This window comes from Chroicocephalus ridibundus, chromosome 14, assembly GCF_963924245.1.
Source record: "Chroicocephalus ridibundus chromosome 14, bChrRid1.1, whole genome shotgun sequence".
NCBI classification, from domain to species: domain Eukaryota; kingdom Metazoa; phylum Chordata; class Aves; order Charadriiformes; family Laridae; genus Chroicocephalus; species Chroicocephalus ridibundus.
The window spans coordinates 11,979,707-12,001,236 of NC_086297.1; the positions used below are offsets into that span (position 1 = coordinate 11,979,707).

General features: G+C 45.6%; 1 protein-coding gene across 1 annotated transcript; it reads right to left on the bottom strand.

The window, feature by feature from the left end:
* Positions 1-1,004: 1,004 nt before the first annotated feature.
* On the bottom strand, positions 1,005-21,311 carry CFAP52 (cilia and flagella associated protein 52). The gene is made up of 14 exons (XM_063352485.1): positions 21,245-21,311; positions 19,588-19,787; positions 18,705-18,841; positions 17,922-18,050; positions 16,782-16,881; positions 16,198-16,314; positions 9,686-9,786; positions 8,575-8,745; positions 6,599-6,747; positions 5,953-6,098; positions 3,675-3,826; positions 2,967-3,069; positions 2,684-2,795; positions 1,005-1,864 (listed from the first exon to the last, which is right to left on the bottom strand). Exons 1-14 carry the CDS (start codon positions 21,309-21,311, stop codon positions 1,689-1,691), a joined length of 1,860 nt encoding a protein of 619 aa, XP_063208555.1. The 3' UTR covers positions 1,005-1,688.
* Between the last annotated feature and the right edge of the window lie 219 nt (positions 21,312-21,530).

Consider the following 21,530-nt stretch of genomic DNA (forward strand, 5'->3'; position numbering starts at 1 on the left):
AGGAGGAACACACAGGCCTTTGGTCCTTATACCACACCGAAACAGGACTTCGGCTCCCCAATGGGTACGTGGATTCTCCTCCCATCTGTAATGACAGGTTTGGTGCCATCTGATGGGAACTGCTTTGCTGACGCGGGACTCTGCCGGAGAGTTATCTGCGTCTTAACATCCCACACCTCGGAGAGCACGGGGAGGTGGTGGTGAGACGGGTTGTCGGGACGGCCTGGTTCGCTCTCACAGGCTCCACTTCTGTTTTGGTTCCCCTAGCACAAGCACAAATGTTTTGCCTCTCCATCCCACATTCCAGCGGTTTGATCCTGCCTTCCAAACCACAGCGAGCATTGCTGCAGAGCTCGTAAAACCTGCTGGGGTGTTTATCGCTGCATAGCATCAAGTCTTGACTCCAGAGAAAAAGAGCAAGGAATGACTTAATTCCTTCGCTCAAGACTTCATTAGTAAGAGCAGAGATATTTCAACCAGAAGGAACAGGACTTGCACGGTGTTTGATGGACAACGTTACGGGCACAGATACCCTCCGAGCCAGTCCAAAAGGATCCACCCTTATTGCGCTAGGAGCAGTAAACATTTTAGTGGCATATAAAGCATAATAAGCAATCATACCTTTAAATTGCCATCCCCCATTGCCTACCAGAGCAGCTAATGCCATCAATACAGGTGTGACAGTATCTAGCCGAAAGGGCCTTTAAATCATCGTCTTAGTTAACTAAAACATCTGTAAGCCTTAACATTAAGGAATGTGACATTTTGCTACCGTTTTAATTTCATGACAGAATTCTCCCAGGCCTTCAATGCCTGCAAAAGAAATATTGACTTGCCTTGCATCACTTCACAAGCTGGCTGCCTACACTGATCTTTAAACAAACAGCATCTTGAGAGCTGTTGGTTTTAATAGCAGATATGATACTGGCTCCTCATTCTCAGACGAAATACATATTTCATGCAAATTTGGAGCCTGTTTGAAAAATTAGGCCAAGGACCGGGAATCTGAGTGTGTCTAGCTGGAAACATGCAGGCATTTTTAGAAATGACTGCACTCTCACTCTTGAAAACCAGGCCCCTGCAGAGAGTTTTAAATTGGACACCGCAAATGAAGAAGCCCTGACATCCTTGTATTCCTTTGAGAACAGTGATTTAAAAGCTTCGCTCTGAAGAGCTTCCCAGTCAAACGCCCGAGTTGGAGCTGAGGGCTTTTTCCTTAATCAGGACCAGACAAATGAAAATGAACACAGAAGACTGAATTTACACAACAAGTTATTCATTAAAGGAAGGGACAGAAGGGGGTAGGGAAGAGAAAGAGAGACCACGTGAAAGCAAGAGAGAGCCCACAAATGAGCAGACAGACGAGTAAGACTACGCTAGGAGACTACCAGGAAAGGTGGCAGTAACAACACCCAAGTGTCATAACAACAGCTAAGATGATTTTCACAAGTGACGAATCCTTTCACACCAATCTAAAAGCAACAGAAAATTCTTAGCCCCCCTGAAAAAAAAAATCAAACCTATTTATTCACTGGGAGAAAGGATATATCTGAAGGATGTGGTAAATGCATACCAGAGAGAATAAAAATAGTATCTCCTCTAATAGTACAAATGCTTTAAAACAACTTGAGTGGCAAGAGAAAAGGATGGCCGAGGAAGTAGCAGCTTAGCAGCTCCTGTGCCAGCTCTCAGCGCAAGTCCGGGTATTTCCAGAGCAGGATGGCACCGTCTGCACTCACGCTCACGATGTACTTCTTCTCAGGGCAGATCTTGAGACGGGTGATGTTGCCACTGTGGCCCACTCCAACATGAGTCACTGCGCCCTCATCGTAGTTCCACAGTTTCACCAGATGGTCATCACCACCTGCATTGGGCGCAAGGGAAGAACCAACGATTACACAGAGTCCTGCTGCTTTGTGTTCCCAGAGCACGGGCAGGGGAATACTTAGGCAGCTTTTTGATTCAGGATGAGTGGGATACACTGTCTTGGGCACTACGGCAAAAACGACTTCTTCTCAACCGAATTAGAGAGCCAGTGTCCAGCAGAGTGCTCAGGACCTGCACCAGCAGATCACCGTGCGCTACGGTGAGCAACTGGTACCAATAATATGGAGGGCCTTCAAAAGGCTCTTGACCAACATCCGTTTAAGAGGTTAATCTAAAAGAACTGGTGCTGGCATCAAACCCATGGGTTTTAACTCTAGTTGTTACACACGATACAGTGGCTCGTCTCTGCGAGCGCTAGGTTCCCAGAAGAGATGTCACGGTGGTGGGGAACATGTGAGCCCGAGGCTGGGTGGAGCCTGGAGTCACTCCCACGTGCAAACCAACAGAGCCTGCCAGGCTTCTGCAGTACGGCACCGCAACAAATTATTCAAGCGCACAGTGAACGCCACTGAACTGCACGAGGAGCAGGGCAAGGTGAAACCCTGCACTCTTCCCTTGGAGACATTTGAACCTCGTCTTCACCTTTACATTACACTTCACAAGACTATCTTCCAAAGCTGAACCACAGCCTTTTTCTAAGTATTTTTCCTCAGCGAATCATTTTATTTTCCCCTTTAACTGACCCCTCCTTTGTCCTTTTTTTTTTTTCTTTCTTTACTGACATCCTTGGTTCATCGCCTTCCTTTTCCTGCTCTTAATGTGACCTCTTCTTCTCTAGTTTCATCCACCCACTCACCTGTGACAAAATGCACCCCATCTGATGTGATGTCCATCCCATTGATGGTACCCGAAACAGACCCTTCCACTTCTCTGATGGGAGAGCCATCAAACACTTCCCAGTAGGCAACCTGGAGAGCAGAGCAGAGAGGAGAGCTCAGTTACGCATGAACAGCACACGGTTTCAGCACTGCCCTGTAACACGCGCTTCTGTGGAGCTACAGGAGAGTTTCATCACGTCACAAGGCCCACATTTTGTGTTTTGGAATTACGGCAAACGGAATTCTTGCAGTTTTGCTTACCTTTCTGTCTGTTCCACTGGTGATTATCTGGTACTCTTCGGGGTGGTAACACACACATTTAAACAATGTGTTGGCTAGAAACATTTGCTTTCTTACAAAACGCCTGCAAAAGAGCATAGAGCAACAGGGTAAAAAACCAAACTGACTGCCTGAACTATCTCTGCCTGTGCTATACATCAGATCTCTCTTTCTACTCGGTATTTTCAGGTATTGGTCTGAGTTCAGGGTTTCATGAAGCCTATTGGGGTCATCACTTCTCTTCCCCATCGCAGCTCCCTCATAAGACTTTTGATCTGCTGTCATAAGAAATGCAAATTTTTTAATCCAGAATGTTTTCTAGGTGCTATTCACTATGCAAACATTTCCTTATCCTTACCACAATGCAGAAAGTCTGCAGATATGCAACAGCTCGACAGGAAAATGAGCCAGTTGGAAACTTAGGAAACCAGCTGCTCCACCCCCTTGGCCAAGCAGGATCCAATACAAGAAAACAACTTGAGACAAATGTTTGTCGAAACCTTTCTGAAAAGTTTCCAGCATTGTAGGTTCTACATTCCCTGACTTGATTGTTCTTTCTAGTAATTTTTATTTCCTAATGCTCTTTTCCCCCTCTTCCTTGCTATGTCGTGTCCCAAATAGGGCACGGTGACCCAACAGAGACATTACTGGCACTTTTGAGTGCTTTGCAATACTTATCTGGCTCCTTACACAATATCCCAGATGATGCACGTTCTATCGAGACTGGTTGTGACACACTCTTGGTCGTTCTTCTTAATCTTAATGCAGGACACAGCACACACGTGCTCCTTCAGAACTTCCACCAGCTTGTGAGTCCTCTCACCAATCTCCCAGATCCTCACCTGAAAATCAGCAACAAACATCTGCTCTAGTACCACCCCGGTGCTGCCTGAGCTCAGGAGGGTGCCTACAGCTTCCCTGAACTCTTCTTTTTTTTGATAACACAGACAGGAACCGAATGCCAACAGACATGTTTTCCCGTGGGTGATTCCTGCAGCTGACTCGTAAAACTGAACTGGGTTCTTGAGAGTGTAATCCCCTTGGTTCAGGAACTCATGACCATTAACCCAGACCTTGTTTTTGCCAAGTGCCCACTCTCCCATGCTTCAGTTCACTCATCTCTCAATCAGGAAAAAGCATCTAGTCCATGAGATATTTCCAGTGGTGCTTTAAAGATCAAAGAGCACGGCTTCTGCAGTGGAATATAAAAAAGCTACCTGCTCTTTGTGTTACACATAGTGCCAGCAAGTAAATACAAAACAGATCTTTAACTCTTTGATGTGAAATATGTGCCTGAAAGCACCTCTTTTCCCAGTGGCGGTAACAGCAAAAATCTTTCTGTTTTGCGGACTTGATCCTTCACACCTTACATTTACCATCCCACTAGTGCCAAACATCACGGTATCTTTTCGCTTTTACATTCCACTAAGGTCAAAGTGAAGACTTAGAACTTCAGACACTGACATCAAAAGCAGAGCGAGTGACCACCTTCCATGCTTTCAAGCCTGACGCTGTTACCTGTGGGATCTGGATGTCCAATTCCCGCTTGCGAAATGATCAGAGCATCCAGGTCCCTGAAAGTCACAGCTTTCAGGTGACTGATTCTGACAGAACTATTAGCATTTCAGAACCCCTTTTTTGTGTTCCGAATGAATACAGCAAGCGCTCCCCTGCAGTCCTCGTTTCTACTTAACCAACCTTTAGCTTTAATTCTGTCTCAGCCGGCTTTTTCCATTCAGAGATCAACTAACCAGAGCCTCTGCTGTTCTGTGTGTGCTGACACAGAATCTAGGTCCTCCCTCTTCCGCATCCTCCAGCGCTAATCATCCAAGGCACTTCACTGTCCTTTTATTAGCGAAGGGTTGAAGTGGCTCATTGTCTCTAATGTCTCTGTGCAGGGAGACTGCCCTGACTGCTCTACAGGAGAGCTGAGGCGCGGAATGATGCGGAAAGATGGTTCGATGATTAGGGCATTAGCCTGAAATTTGGCATACCCAACTTCAATTCCTCACTCTTCAAGGCTTCCCGTGCAATCTCCCGCACGGCACACTGAGCACTTGAGATCAGGGTAACACAAACAAAGCACAGAGCCGTTAACTCACAGCCAGGAATCCACGCACAATTAAATGTCCGGTTCTGAGCGTTTACCAGACTGCAGAGAGAAAGCCCAAAGCAAGGCAAGAAGCTGAACGTGAGCCTTCCAAGCCTGATTATTTATTTTTAATATAGATAAGCCCCCTGTGTTTAAATTATTTAAACATTAGGAGAGGACTGTCACTTTTACAGATGGAAAAGTGCCCCAAAGTGTACGGAGTAGCCCAGGTACACAGTACTTGTTTTGTACTGCCAGAAAAAAAATGGTGAACTGCACAGGTATGATGCCTACAGCATATCTTGTGATTTTTCTTGTTATTTGTATTGGAATGTTTCCATAATTGTATTAGAAACCGAGTGATTATTAGAGTCTTTTATTGGCACGATCACCTCAACCAGATAGTACCGTCCCAGAAAATTAGGGAGTCACCCCATAGACACCACGGCGATATCAAGTGAACTTTGTGCTATTAAATGTATTCATACAGGTCAATTTGGACAGGACTAAGACTTCCAAAGCAATGACAGACAGAAAATCTGTGCTAGAGCACCGTTAGACGGAGGCTTGCAAACAACGACTAATGCAGATAAGCCAAATATAAGGGAGAGACAAATGAACACAAAGGATTAAGAGCATATTCGGCATTAGAAGGATTTCCAAGACTGCCACGCCAGAAGAAATCGGGGCATTGTTTTACATTATGCCCCCCTGAGAGCAAGAGATTTGCATCTAGCAAAAGCTAATACTTTCAAACTCAGTCCTTTGCTCAAGTGAAAGCTAAGAATAGCTCACTTTCTGACTAAGCAGTTCCAGACAATCGCAGGGCCTGTGATGAGACCACAGAGCCGCTCCGGGTTTTTAAGCAAAAATTACCTGCCCTTCACCTCCTCCACTAATGATCCGTTTCGAGTCACTTGTAGCAGCAATTGCCGTCACTCCCAAGCTATGGGCATGGTTAATCATATACATTAGCCGGCCAGTCTCTGGTGTGAAGGCACGGATTTTACCGTCATTCCAAGCTGATGAATAAAAAGTAACAGATTACCCAGGCGCACAGACTCTCCTCATGTTCGCGTGTCTCTCTCCTTTACAAACGAACCCGTTTTTTATTAAGTTCCTTTACAAGGCCCACCCTTTTGGATCCCCGGTATGTATGTCAAAACCACTGTACTGTAGATCAGTTCGCAGAGTTATAGTGCCAAAGAAACTACTGAAATTTAATTAAATATGGGCAAATTGGTTTGGTCACAATGGGGGGACTGCGTTGCTGCTCCAGGACGGGAAGAGTTCCTGTGTAAGCAATTTGCAGGTGGCGATGGGCAGCAGGGTTTATGCAAAAGGTGGTCTACACACACCACAGGTTAATCTGTCGCACACAACAAGCTTAATATTTTAGAATTAGGTCTTTGGAATAAGACTGAACTGAGTTCTGAATTGCTGCAATTCACAGCCCAAGTGAGGTCTCAAAACCTTGCCTTCCACAGGGAGGCACCAACCATGGGTCCGGACCGATCCTTACCTGAAATGATGCTCCTGCCATCCCTCATAATCTCTATGGCATGGCAGGTCACGTTGGGGACGATGATGCGCAGGAGCTCCCTGTTTTCGGGGGTGTGCCACACTCGAATATCATTTTTGGAGCAGGTAGCGAACACTTTGGAAGATCCACTGGAGAATTCAGAGAGAGGAGGGATCATGAGGAGGGGCGTAGAGAAAAGGCTTCTTTCTTTGTCAGATCTTAAATTGTCCTTCAAAGCTCAGCTGTTCCTAACATGCAACTGTCTTCTGCCCTACCCTCCCTTAATCAGGGATCACCGTGGTTAAGACAAAGGCCTTTTTCGTAGGATCACCATGCTCCCATAAAATGCCCCTGGTTTGCTTTCTATTCAGAGATTCATTTTAAGAAACGGTTAAATTACAGTGAAACTAGAAGAATTCTTTCTATTTCAGGTGAAGTTGTGGCATTTATTTCCCATATTCAATCTCTAAACAACTTCACGTGTTGTATATAATAGACACAAAAATGGGTGGAGAGGTGCTGACTGCCCGGATTTAACATCAGGGACTAACAGCAGCCTCACATTGTAAAGATGTCATTTTTTATCTTGCTTACTGGATGATTCCTATTCAACATCGCTGAAGGCAATAGAAACGATGGCAAAAGCCTGTTCGTAATATACTCGTTATACACGTTTGAATAAAGAAAGACCCGCAGCATTTCAAAAGCTATGGGACTGAATGCTTTGAACTGAGCTCTAAACCATCCATCCTAGGGACGTGACAGAAAGGGAAATCTAGAAAGGTACCACAAGCTTTTGTTCAACATCACCATCAACGCCCGGAAAGATGAACCAGGACAGAAAAAAGTGTGGTCCCTTCAAGCCCAGCTTGCGCGGGTGCTTTATAAAGCAGGGTAACATCAGCAACTGAAGTATTCTGAAATGCGCCAGAACACTTAAATCACGCCTGTGTTTCCCAATCAGTGATCCGCTCTGTTCAAAAGCAGTTAACAGATAAAAATTTTAAACATATATGCAAGGATGTAGTCCTGTAGTCCTTACAATCATCCCTAAATCCAAATACCTGTGACGCAGATGTGTCACTCAGGTATATTAGCAGCAGATTACCCTAAAGCTCCAAATGATTTTCTCCTTAAATTAGGAGGAGGTGGATTTTTCAGGCTGGCGACAAGCAGGGAGGAGGGCTTCTTGTATTGTGTGCTTTGCTGTACCTTGGGAAGATTTGATCCTTTGTGTCAGGAAGCGATGCAATAACAACATGCCAAAAATAAAAACTTTCATTGGTCAAACTTGCATGGATCAAACTCCTCTCGTCTAGTTGGAAACAACTGATCCATTGTGGGTTGGTTGGGTTTTTTTTTTAAATAAAGCGTCACAATCCTACTACACAGGAAGAGGGAACGTTTGCTGTCTGTACCCAGCACCTCTTGTCACAAGCCTAGAATTTAATATAACATGCCATATTGTCAAACATGAAATCCTAAGTGAGGCCAAGACCCCCAAATCCCCTTTGAACAGCTCTGTTCATCAGGTTCCAGCGGCTGTTACAGGTGGGTAGAAAAGCAGACACCTTCACGAGCTCTAGCTGCAAGAGGGTACCCAAAAGCAGCCTTTCAGGATCCACGCTGCTGGCAGACGAAGAGGCCCCAGGCTCATAGCACCAACCCGAGAAGAAGAGGGGGAGGTGGCCATCGCTGCCATTACCCAAACATAAATAAGTCTAGTCTTTATATTTAGAATTCTTTCTGTAGAGCGATGATTTTTCCAGTTCTCAAACTGAACTGCTGCCTTCTGCTTTCAAGCAGCTGCTCAGCGTCACCCTGCCTTTCACTGGTAGCTGAAATCGTCCCATAAAAATGTTAATAATCTTTGGGTTCCTATAACATTAAAAGGTATTTACAGAGGTATCCTGACCTCACCTGCAGCTTCCTCACACTTCTTCACAGCCAAAAGCATGCCAGCCAGTTATACTCACAAAGGAAAAACAATGTCGTGGACGGCTTCGTTATGACAGGCAGCAATCAGCTCCTCTTTAAACTCAGTGTAGTTAATTCGATAGATCTGGCACTCATTTGTCCCTACGAAGACCTGGTGACCCTGACCTCTACGTGTCAGGGAAGTGACAGCACCATGAACTTGAATTTGCCTGTTAAGAGAAAGCAGACGTTGGGTCTGATGTTGACCTCGAGGTACTTATTCCCCTGACTTTATAAAGTCTTGACTTTTCCCACTTCCCCAGAAAGCTCCATACTGGGCTGTGATATCAATCCGCAAGAAGGCGGTCAGGACTAACATTTCATTCCCAGTCCCATGTTAATACTTCATACAATCTTGCCTGTCCCACCTGCTATTCTGCCGAGGGCTTGCAAAGGCAGCACTTTGCAGACTTTGTTTTCTGGACCAGGGCCCAAGGTAACAGCATCTTTGTCGATGTTCTTGCTCCAGAGCACTTCAATATCCCCTACTCAAGAATTATTTCCCGACAGTTTAGATCTCCTGAGAATAGCTTCGATTGGACAAAGCTAAGCTTGCAGAACTGGACGCTTAAGTTGGCTACTCAAACAAGGTAAAATGAATAGCTGCAAGCCCAATTTTCTAATCGCATACGGGGAAATGATGCCTGCAGCTTTCTGGCTTGTAATGCAGAAAAAAGCACTTCCAGACACGCGCTTATAAAATTAGCGGTACTCTCCTTTACAATCCCATGTCCTCCAACAAACCCTTTTTTAGATATCTAACACTATTCTTTCTCAGCTGGGGTAAATAAGCATAATTTTACTGACTTCAACAGACCTGTCTGACTTTGCATCAATTTAGGGTCTGACTCCTAACGCCTAAAAGGAGACAATGGCCATTTAAAATGAACGATGAGTAGGGCAAGTCACTTCTGTGCAAACGCATGCGGTAATCTCCAGTCTGCTTCAACTTTGTTACGCTGGAACCATACTGTCTATTTTGTCAGCAAGACTGAAAAACTGAGATTTATTTGGATTATGCCTTTCCATAGAAATGACAGGTTCTTATAATGTGACCCTTTGGGGGAAGTGTCACCCCTACCCTCCTGATTCTCCCATCTACAAACTCACTTCATTATTTTGTAGTTTGAGCCTTTACAGAGAGCTACAACCCCTCCTCCGGTGCCGACTATTAAATCTCCTGTCTTCAGCACAAGCAAAGCTGTGACTCCCTAAGAGAAAACAGGATTAGAACACAATTGGATGGGAGCAGAGTCTCTCTGTTGCTGCATCCATGCTGAATAGCACCACGGAATCTCTCCCGTGCTCCCGACGGCGGTGCTTATGTCACTCAAATATGGCTTTACCCGTATTCTGTGACTGACCCAGGCTAAAGAGGGACACTCTAGAAGGAGAAAAGAGTTATTAATTACAGGTGTATAAGAACTACTACAGTAGGAGTCTTTAAGGAGCAAGCAAACAGCACCATCACAGATCCTTCAGAGCAGCTGGGATCACATAAGAGCCTACACATCCTTACCTCATTCCAGCAAGCAACACACACACATTGCATTAATGCTTCCATTTTTCCATCCACCGATTCTTCATCTATCAGACATGAAAACAGCGGCAGAGAAAACTCAGCCTAAGCGTCCTTTCCTACAGCGCCTTCCAGGACAGATCCTCTGTGTCCCAGGCCTCCCTCCCTGCCTGGAAGATGCAATCCCACCTCCCACCTAGTAGTAATAAAAGACATTCATCGCAGAAAAGCATTGGAAACTAGTCAGCCCATCATCAACGTAGGTTTCTGCTATCTACTCAGAGGAGCAGATCGACAGGAGGTCAGCCATTAGCAAAAAGGAGAAATGTTTTTTGGTGGATAAATATCAGACTGCAGTAAAAAAAAAAAAAAAAAAAACAAACAACAAACTAAACCAACAAAGAAGCAAAACCAGTCCTTAGCCTTGGCACAAAATTTCAAGTATAAGAAAAGTCAGTCTCTGCTTCAGTTCTGCTCCCGGTGAAGTAATAGTACTCTCCTGTATGAGACATAACAGATTAATTCTTGAAAAATCTGAGACCCCAAAATGGGTTGCAAGAGGGGTGAAACTACTACTATAGGGTTAAATCTTTGTATTTTTACTCAAAAAAATATCCCTACTAGCTTGGGGGAAAGTACGCATGACTGAAATGGAAAGTGAAAAAAAAAAAAAGGAAATAAAGGAGCTTTATGCCATGAAACCTTGGACTGAAAGCTGAGCTCTGCCATGCAGGGAGCGTGCAGGAGACGCGTTTCCACTCCCACCATGAGGGCAGAGACTCCTCGCCGTCCCTTCTTCCAAACCAGCCGGGAGCAGCTCCGGGCTCCCCGGGACTGGCGAGGAGTCTGCTGGGCTTGAGAGTTCTAGTATCGACTCCAGCAACATTTGCCACTACCGAGGCGTATAAGCAGTATTGTCAACCGCTGGGATAATACCATCGGTTTCACAACATTAAGATTTTTTTTTTTTCCCTTAAGCCCAATCTCATAGAGCCCTTATGTGAAAACAACAGTTTCTGCTTGGTGGAGATCTTTCTGGAAAAAAAAAAAAAAAGCCTCACATCTAGCACTTAGTGCTGTGACAGCATGAAGTGAATTCTCAAAGAATAACTAAGAGGCAAACCAGAATAATTCTGTATTTATTCTTTAGGAAGAAATCACTGTCATGTGCTTGCCTTGTGATTTTTGAACAAATACAGGTGTCAGCACTTTATGTTAAAGTTTGACATCTAAGCAGCACCACCCAGCATTCCTCTTCCTTTCAAGCATTAATCTGGCCTAACCCCAGTAAATTTTCAGGATTAAACACTTTCAGAGTGTTTAAAAGAATGCAAGCCAGAAAGTGGTGATTTTTTTCTGCGTGGAAAGGACTGAAGCCGTAAGGAAGGAGAGAGAGGAAATGAAGAAAGAAGAGAAAACCAAATGGACATTAGAGCTACCTGGACGGGGAAAGGGTGTTGCAAAAGCCACAGACAAGGTCTGATGAATTTGGAAAAATTATTTTGGTTCAGTTATCCAACCACATAGAAGCAACTGGTTGTTTTCGAAGTCTTGCTCATACTTTCTGAAGAAAAAAATAATAATCACCGTATACGTAACCACGTATTCCAGACAGCCTTGCACCTACCTATGCATCAGCTTAAGGACTATTTAACTTCAGGAGGAAACAAACATGGATTGTGGGGAAAAAAAAATTGAAAAAAATTTTTCCTGATTCGTAATTTATTCGCACTGGATTTCTTCATTAGTCTGTCTCCACCAGCAGCATATCCACAACCCTCTGTAATATCAGGACTGATCACTGTGAAAAACACAACCTCCAGAGAGGATTTTACGCCACGCTATCACAACACCACCAGGCAGGAAGCCAGGGTTCATGCAAATATTCTTAGCAAAAGCACGAGAACAAAGGGATTTCTTTTTAATTAGAAATACGATCCACAAGCAGAACTGTTTCTGAACAATGTTTTTAAAAATTTCCTATGAGGTGTTGGCAGCATTTCGCGAGTCCCCTGTTATCACAGGCCCATCAACCGTCTTTTGATCTGCTGTTTCGCAGTTTTTTCTGCAAAAGACTTCCACCTCAACTGCTCTTTGGGGTTAGCATTTTGGCAGGTGGCGGCATTAGAAATCAAACCCATGACTGTGTACTTTATCTGATTACAGCTCCCTGCTACTTGCTAATAAATTGAAGTTTTTGCAGCACTGCCAAGATTGCTTTGATTTTACCAAGGTATTCTCTTCGGTTCTTCAATTTGAGAGGGAAGGGGGTATTATTAAGACAGAAAAAAAACCACCTTAAAGTGGCCAGGATTCATTGCCAGGCTCTCGAAATCGTCAGTTTGATTTCAACCTTAACCTGACAGTTGGGCTTCTTTCTTGTCCAGTCTGTTCTCTGAATCACCAGGAGTAAACAGAGAGCTTTATGAGTCGCAGTTGTTACTCGTGGAGTTGGGCAGTTCACGTTAACGATGAGATGAATACTCTGTTTTATATACTGCCAGTCCTCTTGTATATGAAATGCAGAATCTAATGTAGGAGGTTAAAAATAGCACCATTCATTATTTACTTCTTACAAAAAGAAACCACTGCTTTCAAGTATGATTATAAATAAAAATAGCAGCAAAAAACCAGCCTGCCCATGGCCTTCCCTGCAGGGATGCTTGCTCTTTGTCCCATTCTGATCTCTCACAAAGCTCTCGAGCGCTCTATGAACTCTTCCAGTGCACCTCCTTTAAGTTTTATTTCTTTTTCCACAATGCAAATCACTCCAACTATTTCTGAAAATGCATTTGCAATAGTGCATCCTACTTTACATCTGAACGGCTGCCTTACAGCTCCTCAAGCCTGCGATGGGGATAAAAATTAATTACGCTGTTTATTCCAGTATTTATAGACGTTACAGAAATGAACTTAAACTAAATTCCACGTAGATGGAAAACAAGTTGCTTCACCATAGCAGTGAGCTATTTGCCACTCCTCTTCAAAACAGAAACAAAGAAATCTTCAGATCTTGTCTATGTAATAAACACATTCTTATATATCTAAAGGCAAAGTTCCTTTAAGATTGACCAAACTTGTTTTCAATAAACATCGTCTCCTCACCCAAGCAGTATCTACACTCTTTCTTTAAAGATATGCTCGTCGTGGGGTGGCTGTGGATTCCGGGTTTAGTTTCACAGTATGCCGCTGGCTCACAATTCCCGGGGTGACTGGTGAGCAAGGGTTTCAGAGACCCAGGATAATGTTCCTCCGCGAACATGCATCTTTTCCCAGCGAGCTGCAATGAAGTGATGAAAACGGTTCCACAGGGAGGGAGGCCGGGACGAACCCCTGGAGGCTGTACAGCCAAACTCCCTGCCCGGGAGTGTGGTAAACGCCTGGTGAGGAAAGGCAGTGCACGTCCCAAAAGCCACACTTCGGAGCGGTCGTGCCTACCTTGAATCAGCACGGCTCACTTCTGAAACAAGCTACATGGCAGCTTTGCTTTGCAGGGCTGGAGAGGGGAGGTTTTGTTACAAGTACTGATGTATGGTACCTTTTCATGAAAGATACAAAGGATGCCTCGTGAAATACACAGAGCTCCGCAGAGGGAAAAGAAAATAAATCAACACTTCTCCTAGCATTAGCAATATGATGTACTAACTCGTGTAGAAACAAGGATGCAAATACTTCTGTTTTGATAAATGCTGTGGTTTTGACTTGAAAAAACATGTGCAAAATACCTCTTTTGGCATTGAAGCCGATGCTACAATCGGAAATTTCTGCCATAAAACATTAGATCCTATGTGCATTAAGCGAGGACTTGTTGACAGTCTAGTGACAAGGTATTATTTGTATGCAGAGATGTGCAACGGGTGGGTGGAAAGGGAATCACAGCACAGAGCTAGGAAGGGAGAACTGGAAAGTATGAAAGTGGATCTGACAGTAGAAAGTGGATCTGACGTGTGGACTAGACGAGGGGACAGTGAGGTGGATTGAGAGCTGGCTGTGTGACAGGACTCAGAGGGCTGTGATTAATGGAGCAGGGTCGAGTTGGAGGCCTGTAACCAGTGGTGTCCCCCAGGGGTCAATCCTTGGACCAGCATTGTTTGACGTATTCATCGACGACCTGGACGAGGGGACAGAGTGTCTGCTCAGCAAGGTCGCTGATGATACCAAACTGGGAGGGGTGGCTGACACCCCAGAGGGCCGTGCTGCCATCCAGCGTGAGCTAGACAGGCTGGAGAGCTGGGCATCCTGCTAACTAACCTATTTGATCGCTTCTTTCTCTATGGCCTCAGAAGTATATTTTGTGTGAAGTTTCGATTCAAACGCATTTGGCACCCTCCCCTCACCCCTGAAGCCAAGGGAGTTCAGGACCTTGGGTGGCTTCAATCAGGTACTCCAGGCAAGGGACACAGACTGCTAGGTGTAGGAGGACTCAAAGCATGGAAGCATTTAAAAGGGGAGGTGACATTCAATCTTCAAGACCTTGGCATAAGAGACAGCAGAGATCAGCCAGGACATGGGTCCTGTGTGGATGCAAAACCCTGCCGGATGACTGTTGGAAGACTAGCTAACAAAATACGTACTTTCTTGTCACTTAATACGTACACATTCCTACAATGCAAGTGGGAAAAGTAAGTAATAACTTCTCCAATCTTCTGGAATAGATAAACATTGAAATATACTTCAAAGAATTCAGTGGCTCCAAGTTATTCCAGAAATATGGGCCTGCATTTGTCACGCAAGAAACACTACATTTTGAATGGGCATGTATATGGTCTGTTTGTACACGTGTTGGTACGAGCAAAGTTCAGGAGGTTTAGAGAAACAAGCCACGAGCAGCTTTTAATTTGGGGTTGACTGCTGAATTTTTCTTACAGTTCTTGTTAGTCAGGTGTTTGCTCTCAAACAAGATCTGCTTCTTTGTGGGACAGCTTCCCCATGGCATCCCTAACACTGCATTCGGTACTTCCATCTGCATTGCATCCCCTGCTGCTCGCTGATTTTCATGGTTCCTAACAGAATCACAAAATACATTCAACCTTATGCTGGCAAGTTTTTCAGGGAAGTGTTTAAATTCCTTAGGTATCACTCCCTCCACTGGCTATAAACCGAGAAGCCACACGAAGTCTTTTATAGCAACAAATAAAGAGAAATCAAGAACAAGAGTACTAAATTACAGCTCTCTGCATGCAGAATTCTTATACAATGGAAGGCCTGAAGCTCCCTATTCAGAAGATACTCAACAAGACCCACGAGTCCCAATTATAGACCAAAAAAAAGCTAAGTTAAAAGAACTTTGGGGTTATGAAGTCAAGCACTCCGAAGTTAAAAAGCAATAGAATCAAGGTACCCTGTGCAACCTTGTTTTGTCCCAATTGTGCACGTGCATTATAATAAACTCTTTTGCATTATAATAAACTCTTTAATTATATTATCTAGCCTATCTTTTGTCAGTAAAACTGCTGCCTCATCAGTGGCAGAATCAGAATGTCAAAAAGATGACCTCCTGAAGGGAAGGGTGAGGAATGACACGGGGAACAATCACAACAATCTAGGGAGGCTGGGTATTTTTAAGAGCAATTGTAGTGTTTTGAAGTTTTTCCAAAATAGTCTTCCTGTGGCAAACAAATGGCTTGGAAAATTTCAGCCCAGGCAACTTAACAAATCTGTACAAACCAAATATAGGACCTCATAGCAAGTGTGGGAGAGCCTCTTAAATAAGTACTTCTACCAGTCTTCCCAGGACTGTCCTCTGCCTCAGTCCAGCTTGTATCTTCCTAAAAAAAAAAAGAACTCGGGAACCACTCCATTTTTTACGATTGTTTTTCACTTTTTATGACTTTTCCCAGATTTATTATAAAAGAAAGTCTGTGGGATGATACATGAGATTCAGGTAAAGGCCAAATTCTGAGCCAACTGAAACTGAACAAAGCTGGGCTATAACGGTCTCAGACTTCGGGATCACGACCGAGAGACAGAGAAATAATAGCACAGCAAAAGGGTTAGTCTGCGAGTCAACTTTGTAACGGTTCTCCTGGAGGTTGCCCTACTTCCAGTTAGCAACAAAGAGGGAGGATAAGGAAAAAATTCAAGTCACAGAGCTGTTACTCACCGAGCTAAACTTCTTCTTCTGGGGCCCATATTCAGTCATCACCTTGTTGTGTGTATTCACTTGCAGGATATCACCACTTGATGTGCCAACATAAAAAACATTATCATCATCTGCCATCTATAGCAAAGCATAAAAAAAAAGAGAGATCGTGGTCCAGATAGAGACATATGTGTCCTGAGCCTAGCACCGGGCAGCATAAATAGCTTTGTTTCAGTGTATTGCCAAGATTTCATCTGAGGGGGTACAGCCAACGTTTTCATCCTGTCACACTCAAAGACATTTGAGCGCAATGCAGGACGTTTTCTAACCAAAGCTAGGTAATATTTTGAAGCAAAAGTGAGATCTTCTGGGTGCTAGAGCCTGTGACTAAAATACATGCTGCTGCTCTTCAGGAGCGTTCAAAACACTCTTTCCCAGGATAAAGAAACTGTGGGAGACCATCTGCCACGAGCCAACACATAGTAACTTCACTGCCACCGTGCAGTTGTAATTGGCATTTCTAGCATTACTATACAAGCTCGTGGTTTTTCTCTAGTCTGTAGAGAGTTTCTCAGTCTAGCCAAATCATTTCAGCTGAAACTTACCCTAACGCACATCATCAGTCTTTTCACTTTCCCTATCTGGCATTCAGTTGGTCGGATTTTCCTATTTGCTAGATCCAGCTCCCATACTCGAATGGTTCCACTATAAGAAAGAATATAGTGGGATCAAATCCATGTATACAGAAACATCCAACTTCTTTCGCTACTAGGTGAATTAAAAAGCCCTTACAAGGCTACGGTATTCTGAAATTTTAATAAGGAGGAAAAAGAACAATATCAGAGAGGCCAGAAGTAAATCTCTGTCTTTGCTGCTGTCTCTTACAGTTAACTTTTTCCAGGTAAATCAAAAATCTTTTAAGGTTCAGCAAAAACATATACAAGGATTACAGAGGAGTACGTAACAACCTTGACACTTTATTTCCCAGAGAGACACGGTCTGTGGAAATCTTACTTCCTACACTAGGAAATGAGCGGTACAGGACACTTTCAACTGTTTTCTAACACAATCTAATTGCCAACGTAGGAGCCAATCCAAAATCTTTACACAGTTGCCCTTACATTTAACAACGTACTAAAGTTGCCAAGATCAGCACTCCTAAGTGCAACTGCAGCCAAGAGCATCCAAAGCCTTCCCTGATTTAAAGGGAGGTGCAGGTCCTCCACACGTTTAAATGTCAGGCTAGATACGTGGGGGCTGTCTCAAATCCATGCAAAATGTGACTTTTTGTACAAACTTTTGTAACAAGCCAGTGACCAATTGTACGTCACATCTGGTGAGGATAGGAGATGATCCAACCACCTGCAAGATATCATTGTTTCTACATTAATTAACCATTGTTCAGAGCCACTCATGGACTGCTTTTCTTGTGTAAACACTGGCAACTAAATATTTTAAACTCTGCATGGGGAATGCTGAGTACAAAATCCTGCTATCAGGAACAGAAGAGACGCATGCGGGTCCCTGTGTGCTGCTTTGAAAACATATTGTTATGTGTAGAACAAGCAGAAATGCCTTAAAGGGACAAGCTCATGAATATTTCTTGGTTCATTCACAGCAAAAAGAAAAAACACGAGCACACGCAGTTACTTAAGTTTCCTTGTACTTAAACAAAGACCTTTTGTAAAAGGAAATGGGTCCATGGGTTCTTTCCCTCATTTCTATCACCTAAATAAAAACCTTACTTTCCAGCAGTAACAAACATCTCGTCTCTGCAGCTGGAGCACACCACGACGGTCGCATTCCCCGCGCTGCGTGGCGAGGCAGGGCTCCCGCAGACGCCCTCTCTCTTAGCAACGTCCCACACAACCACGCTGCAGGAGAAGGGGGGGACTTCAAATAGTTTTGGGTTTGACATTACTTAAACTACTAAAAAAACAAAAGCAAGACAAAAACCTATTTCTCTGCAGCTTGTTCCCGCCAGAATACGCAATAAAAGTAACTTTGCAGAGATTTTACCCAAGAAAAGCCTTATCACAAATGTGTGGAGCTGCAGTTTACATCCCCTGCTCCTGAAGCAAGGGTATGTGTATTTGTCAGATTACTTTTGCTGAGCATGACTCAAATAAAATCTTAGGCCACTTGTAAAATACAACTTAAAATAACTTTTTATTCCGCTCCTACTTGTCTGTGCGTCTAAGCAAGCCCCCAGTGAAATGTATACTTCTTCAGGGCAGGGCATTAAGCCAGCTAACTGAGCAGGCTTCATAAGGTTGCTGGGTGATGTCACCAGCTGAAGAATTTGTTGCTCCCCTCGTCTTCTCCCTCATCTGGTTCCCCATGCCCTGTGCTCTGCCCACGGCGCCCGCCCAGCTTCCCATCGGACAGAGCTGGGTCAGGGAGCAGAGGCATCAAACAGCAGAGAGAGTCAGACTGCCAGGAGAGGGAGGAGCGGGTACTCCCTAAGGGCATTCTTCCATGCCCTACATCTTGTTGGAAATCTCGTGCCAAGAAACCGAAATCATTACCTGCCGTCGTCCTGGCCTCCCAGCGATATGAGGTAACGGCTGTTGGGAGAAAATGCTAGGTCTTCAACATTCCCCTTATGCAGCGACAGCCGAGCAAGTAACTCCTCCTTCTGGAAGTCCCAGAGAATGATGTCTGCCTGAGGCGCAAAGCAGAAGGGATCAAAGCCAGAGCATCAGATATAACACGCAGGGTTAGATAGAACAATTTTCTCTGGCAGGAAAGTTGTTAGAAGCAGCCCCGCTTAAGGTTAGCTTCCATCCAGCCCAGGGTTCCGCTGACATGAATACATTTCACATTAGGTGCTGTAAGAAGCATTATTCCAGCTTACCGGTTGAGTAGCTGTACTCCATTTCAGAATCAAAATTTACCCTGAGACACTGGGTATTTGACTTAGATTTTAAAATACTGAAAACGCTAATACTTGATTCCTTCCAGGCATCTCAGGGTTTTTTCAAACAGGCAAAAATTAAGCCATGAAGAACTTCAGAGGTCTAAAAATGCAGGTAGGTACCTGTCAAGAGCTTTTGAAAGTCCTAAGCAGCTCTGGAACTCAGGTCTCAGTTGAAATATAACACGATTTATTAATTAATGTCTAATGAGATTTAGGCTGCCACATGCCCACAACACTTTGGATAAAAAGGACCAGAACTAAGAAATCCCTCAATCTAGTTAACTCAATCCTAGGGAGACTGCTTAATACTTTACAAAAACATGAAGGCGCATCCAGATATGGACTAGAGACAATTTCCCATTCTCTGCAACGTCCTCCTGCTGTAGGCATTTGTTTTCCAATAAAAGAAAAAATAAACAAAAAGTGTTCCCATCACTGGCTAACAAATTCCAATTTCATTATCACACAGTTAAAATTACAATATTATCTACCTTGAAGCCCATGAATGTGACTTGTCCAGAAGCAACGTACACCCCGTCCTTGGACACGACGATGCAGGAGACGTTATCGGTGTGGCCACGCAAGAAGGTCTGTTTCTTACTGTCCAGCTCTTGAATAACGACGGTACAGCCCAGGGGATAGAGAATGTGCTCCTTATCAGGGTGGCAGACGAGGCCACAGATTATATGCCCTGTGAGAGAAAGGAGTGAAAGAGCCGGCTGTTAAGGGTTCTGGGAACTGCAGGAAAATTCTCATCCCCCATCTGAAGCAGGCAGCCCCAAGAGCGCGCTGACCCGTCCCCAACACCTCTGCGCCGTTGGCCTTGCTTATCGCACTCCTGGAGGGAAAATCATTTGTTCCCCAAGGTTTATCTCACAAGGAGAGCAGACCCGCGAGCTTTGCAGTTCCCCCCAAAGCTGTTCAGCAAAACAACCCCATGTAAAACTCAACGGTCACCTTTACACATTTTGGATCGTGTGATGCTTCACACAGCTGCCAGGAGATTGAATTGCCCCAGGCGTCTGAGCCCTCTGGCACAGAGGGTTCTCCAGGAGCACCTGCTGATTTCCCCAGCCACATCCCCAGCCCACATTGCCATTAACTGCCTCCAAAGAGCTGCAAAGCCACCAATTTCCCGAGAAGGCAGTCGGCCGGAGAAGCCCCAGCGCCTTGCCCCCATCCCCGGGTCACAGGAGTGTTTAAGACAGTATTTTGTGCAACTGGAGTTGGTTTTATTTTGAAATGAAACTCTTCACGTTCTAGTAAGCTGGGTAATTAGGAAAAAAAAAATATACTAAAATCCTGCAATTCCATCAGACTTTTCCTGTCCTTAACTTTGCATCTGTCTCTTGGGATGCCGGGCACAAGGAGGCGACAAGGGGGGCAGAAGGGATCCCCTGCACCCCGCTGCTCCTGGCTCACCCCACAGCACCGCGGCCCCAGCCGAGACCCACAGCTGCCCCACACCCGCCCCCCATAGTGTCCTGCCCTCCCCTCAACCTGTCCACTGGCTATCCCTGCCCCAGGGCTGCCCCCACCGGGCCCCATACCCCACTCTCTCCCCCCCACAGTGCCCCATACGTCTCCAGCTGCCCCTATGGTGCCCCACACCCCCTCAGTTGCCCCCTATGGTGCCCTAATGCTCCTCATTTGCCCCTATGGTGCCCCACACCCCCCCAGTTGCCCCCATGATGTCCCATACACGCCCTGTTGCCCCCTGCGGTGCCCCACACCCCCCAGTTGGCCCCTATGGTCCCCAGCCCCCCCCCAGTTGCCCACTATGGTGCCCCATACCACCTCAGTTGCCCCCTATGACGCCCCATACCCCCCATTTGCCCCCTATGATGCCCCATATACCCCTAGTTGCCCCCTATGGTGCCCCATACCCTCTCAGTTGGCCCCTATGGTGTCCCATACCCTCTCAGTTGCCCCCTATGGTGTCCCATACCCCCTCAGTTGCCCCCTATGACACCCCAAACCCCCCCAGTTGCCACCTATGGTGCCCGCAACCCCTCAGTTGCCCCCTATAATGCTCCATACCCCCTCAGATGCCCTCTATGGTGCCCCATACACCCTCATTGCCCTCCCCAGTGTCCCCCAACCGTGCCTCCCAGTGGCCGTGCCTCACGTTGCCCCCCCCCGCACTACCGTTGAAGCCGATGGCCGCCCGCAGCTCCAGCTCGCCCACCGCCCCCGCTGCCGCCGCCGCCGCCATCGCCCCCCCCCGCCTCCTCCCCCGCGCTGGGCACGCGCCGCCATGGCAACCGCGCCTGCGCCCCGGCCGTTCCGCGCGCCCCGGCCGACAGGGGGCGCTGTGGACGCGGGCGGGCTGAGGCGGTGAGGGACGAGAAGGGCCGGGCCCAGCGGCGTCATGGCGGCAGCGTCCTGCAGCCCCCTCCCGGCCCCGTCCTCGCAGGGTTTGCTCTGTGCCGCC

Bases quoted from the DNA above. Each gene is read 5' to 3' on its own strand.
- CFAP52 (XM_063352485.1), bottom strand. From the start codon at position 21,311: ATGGCGGCGGCGGCGGCAGCGGGGGCGGTGGGCGAGCTGGAGCTGCGG. The intron at 18,842-19,587 runs GTAGATAATATT...TTTGCGCCTCAG, and splicing joins TCACATTCATGGGCTTCAAG to GCAGACATCATTCTCTGGGA. The intron at 16,315-16,781 runs GTAAGTTTCAGC...GCTTTGCTATAG, and splicing joins GACTGATGATGTGCGTTAGG to ATGGCAGATGATGATAATGT.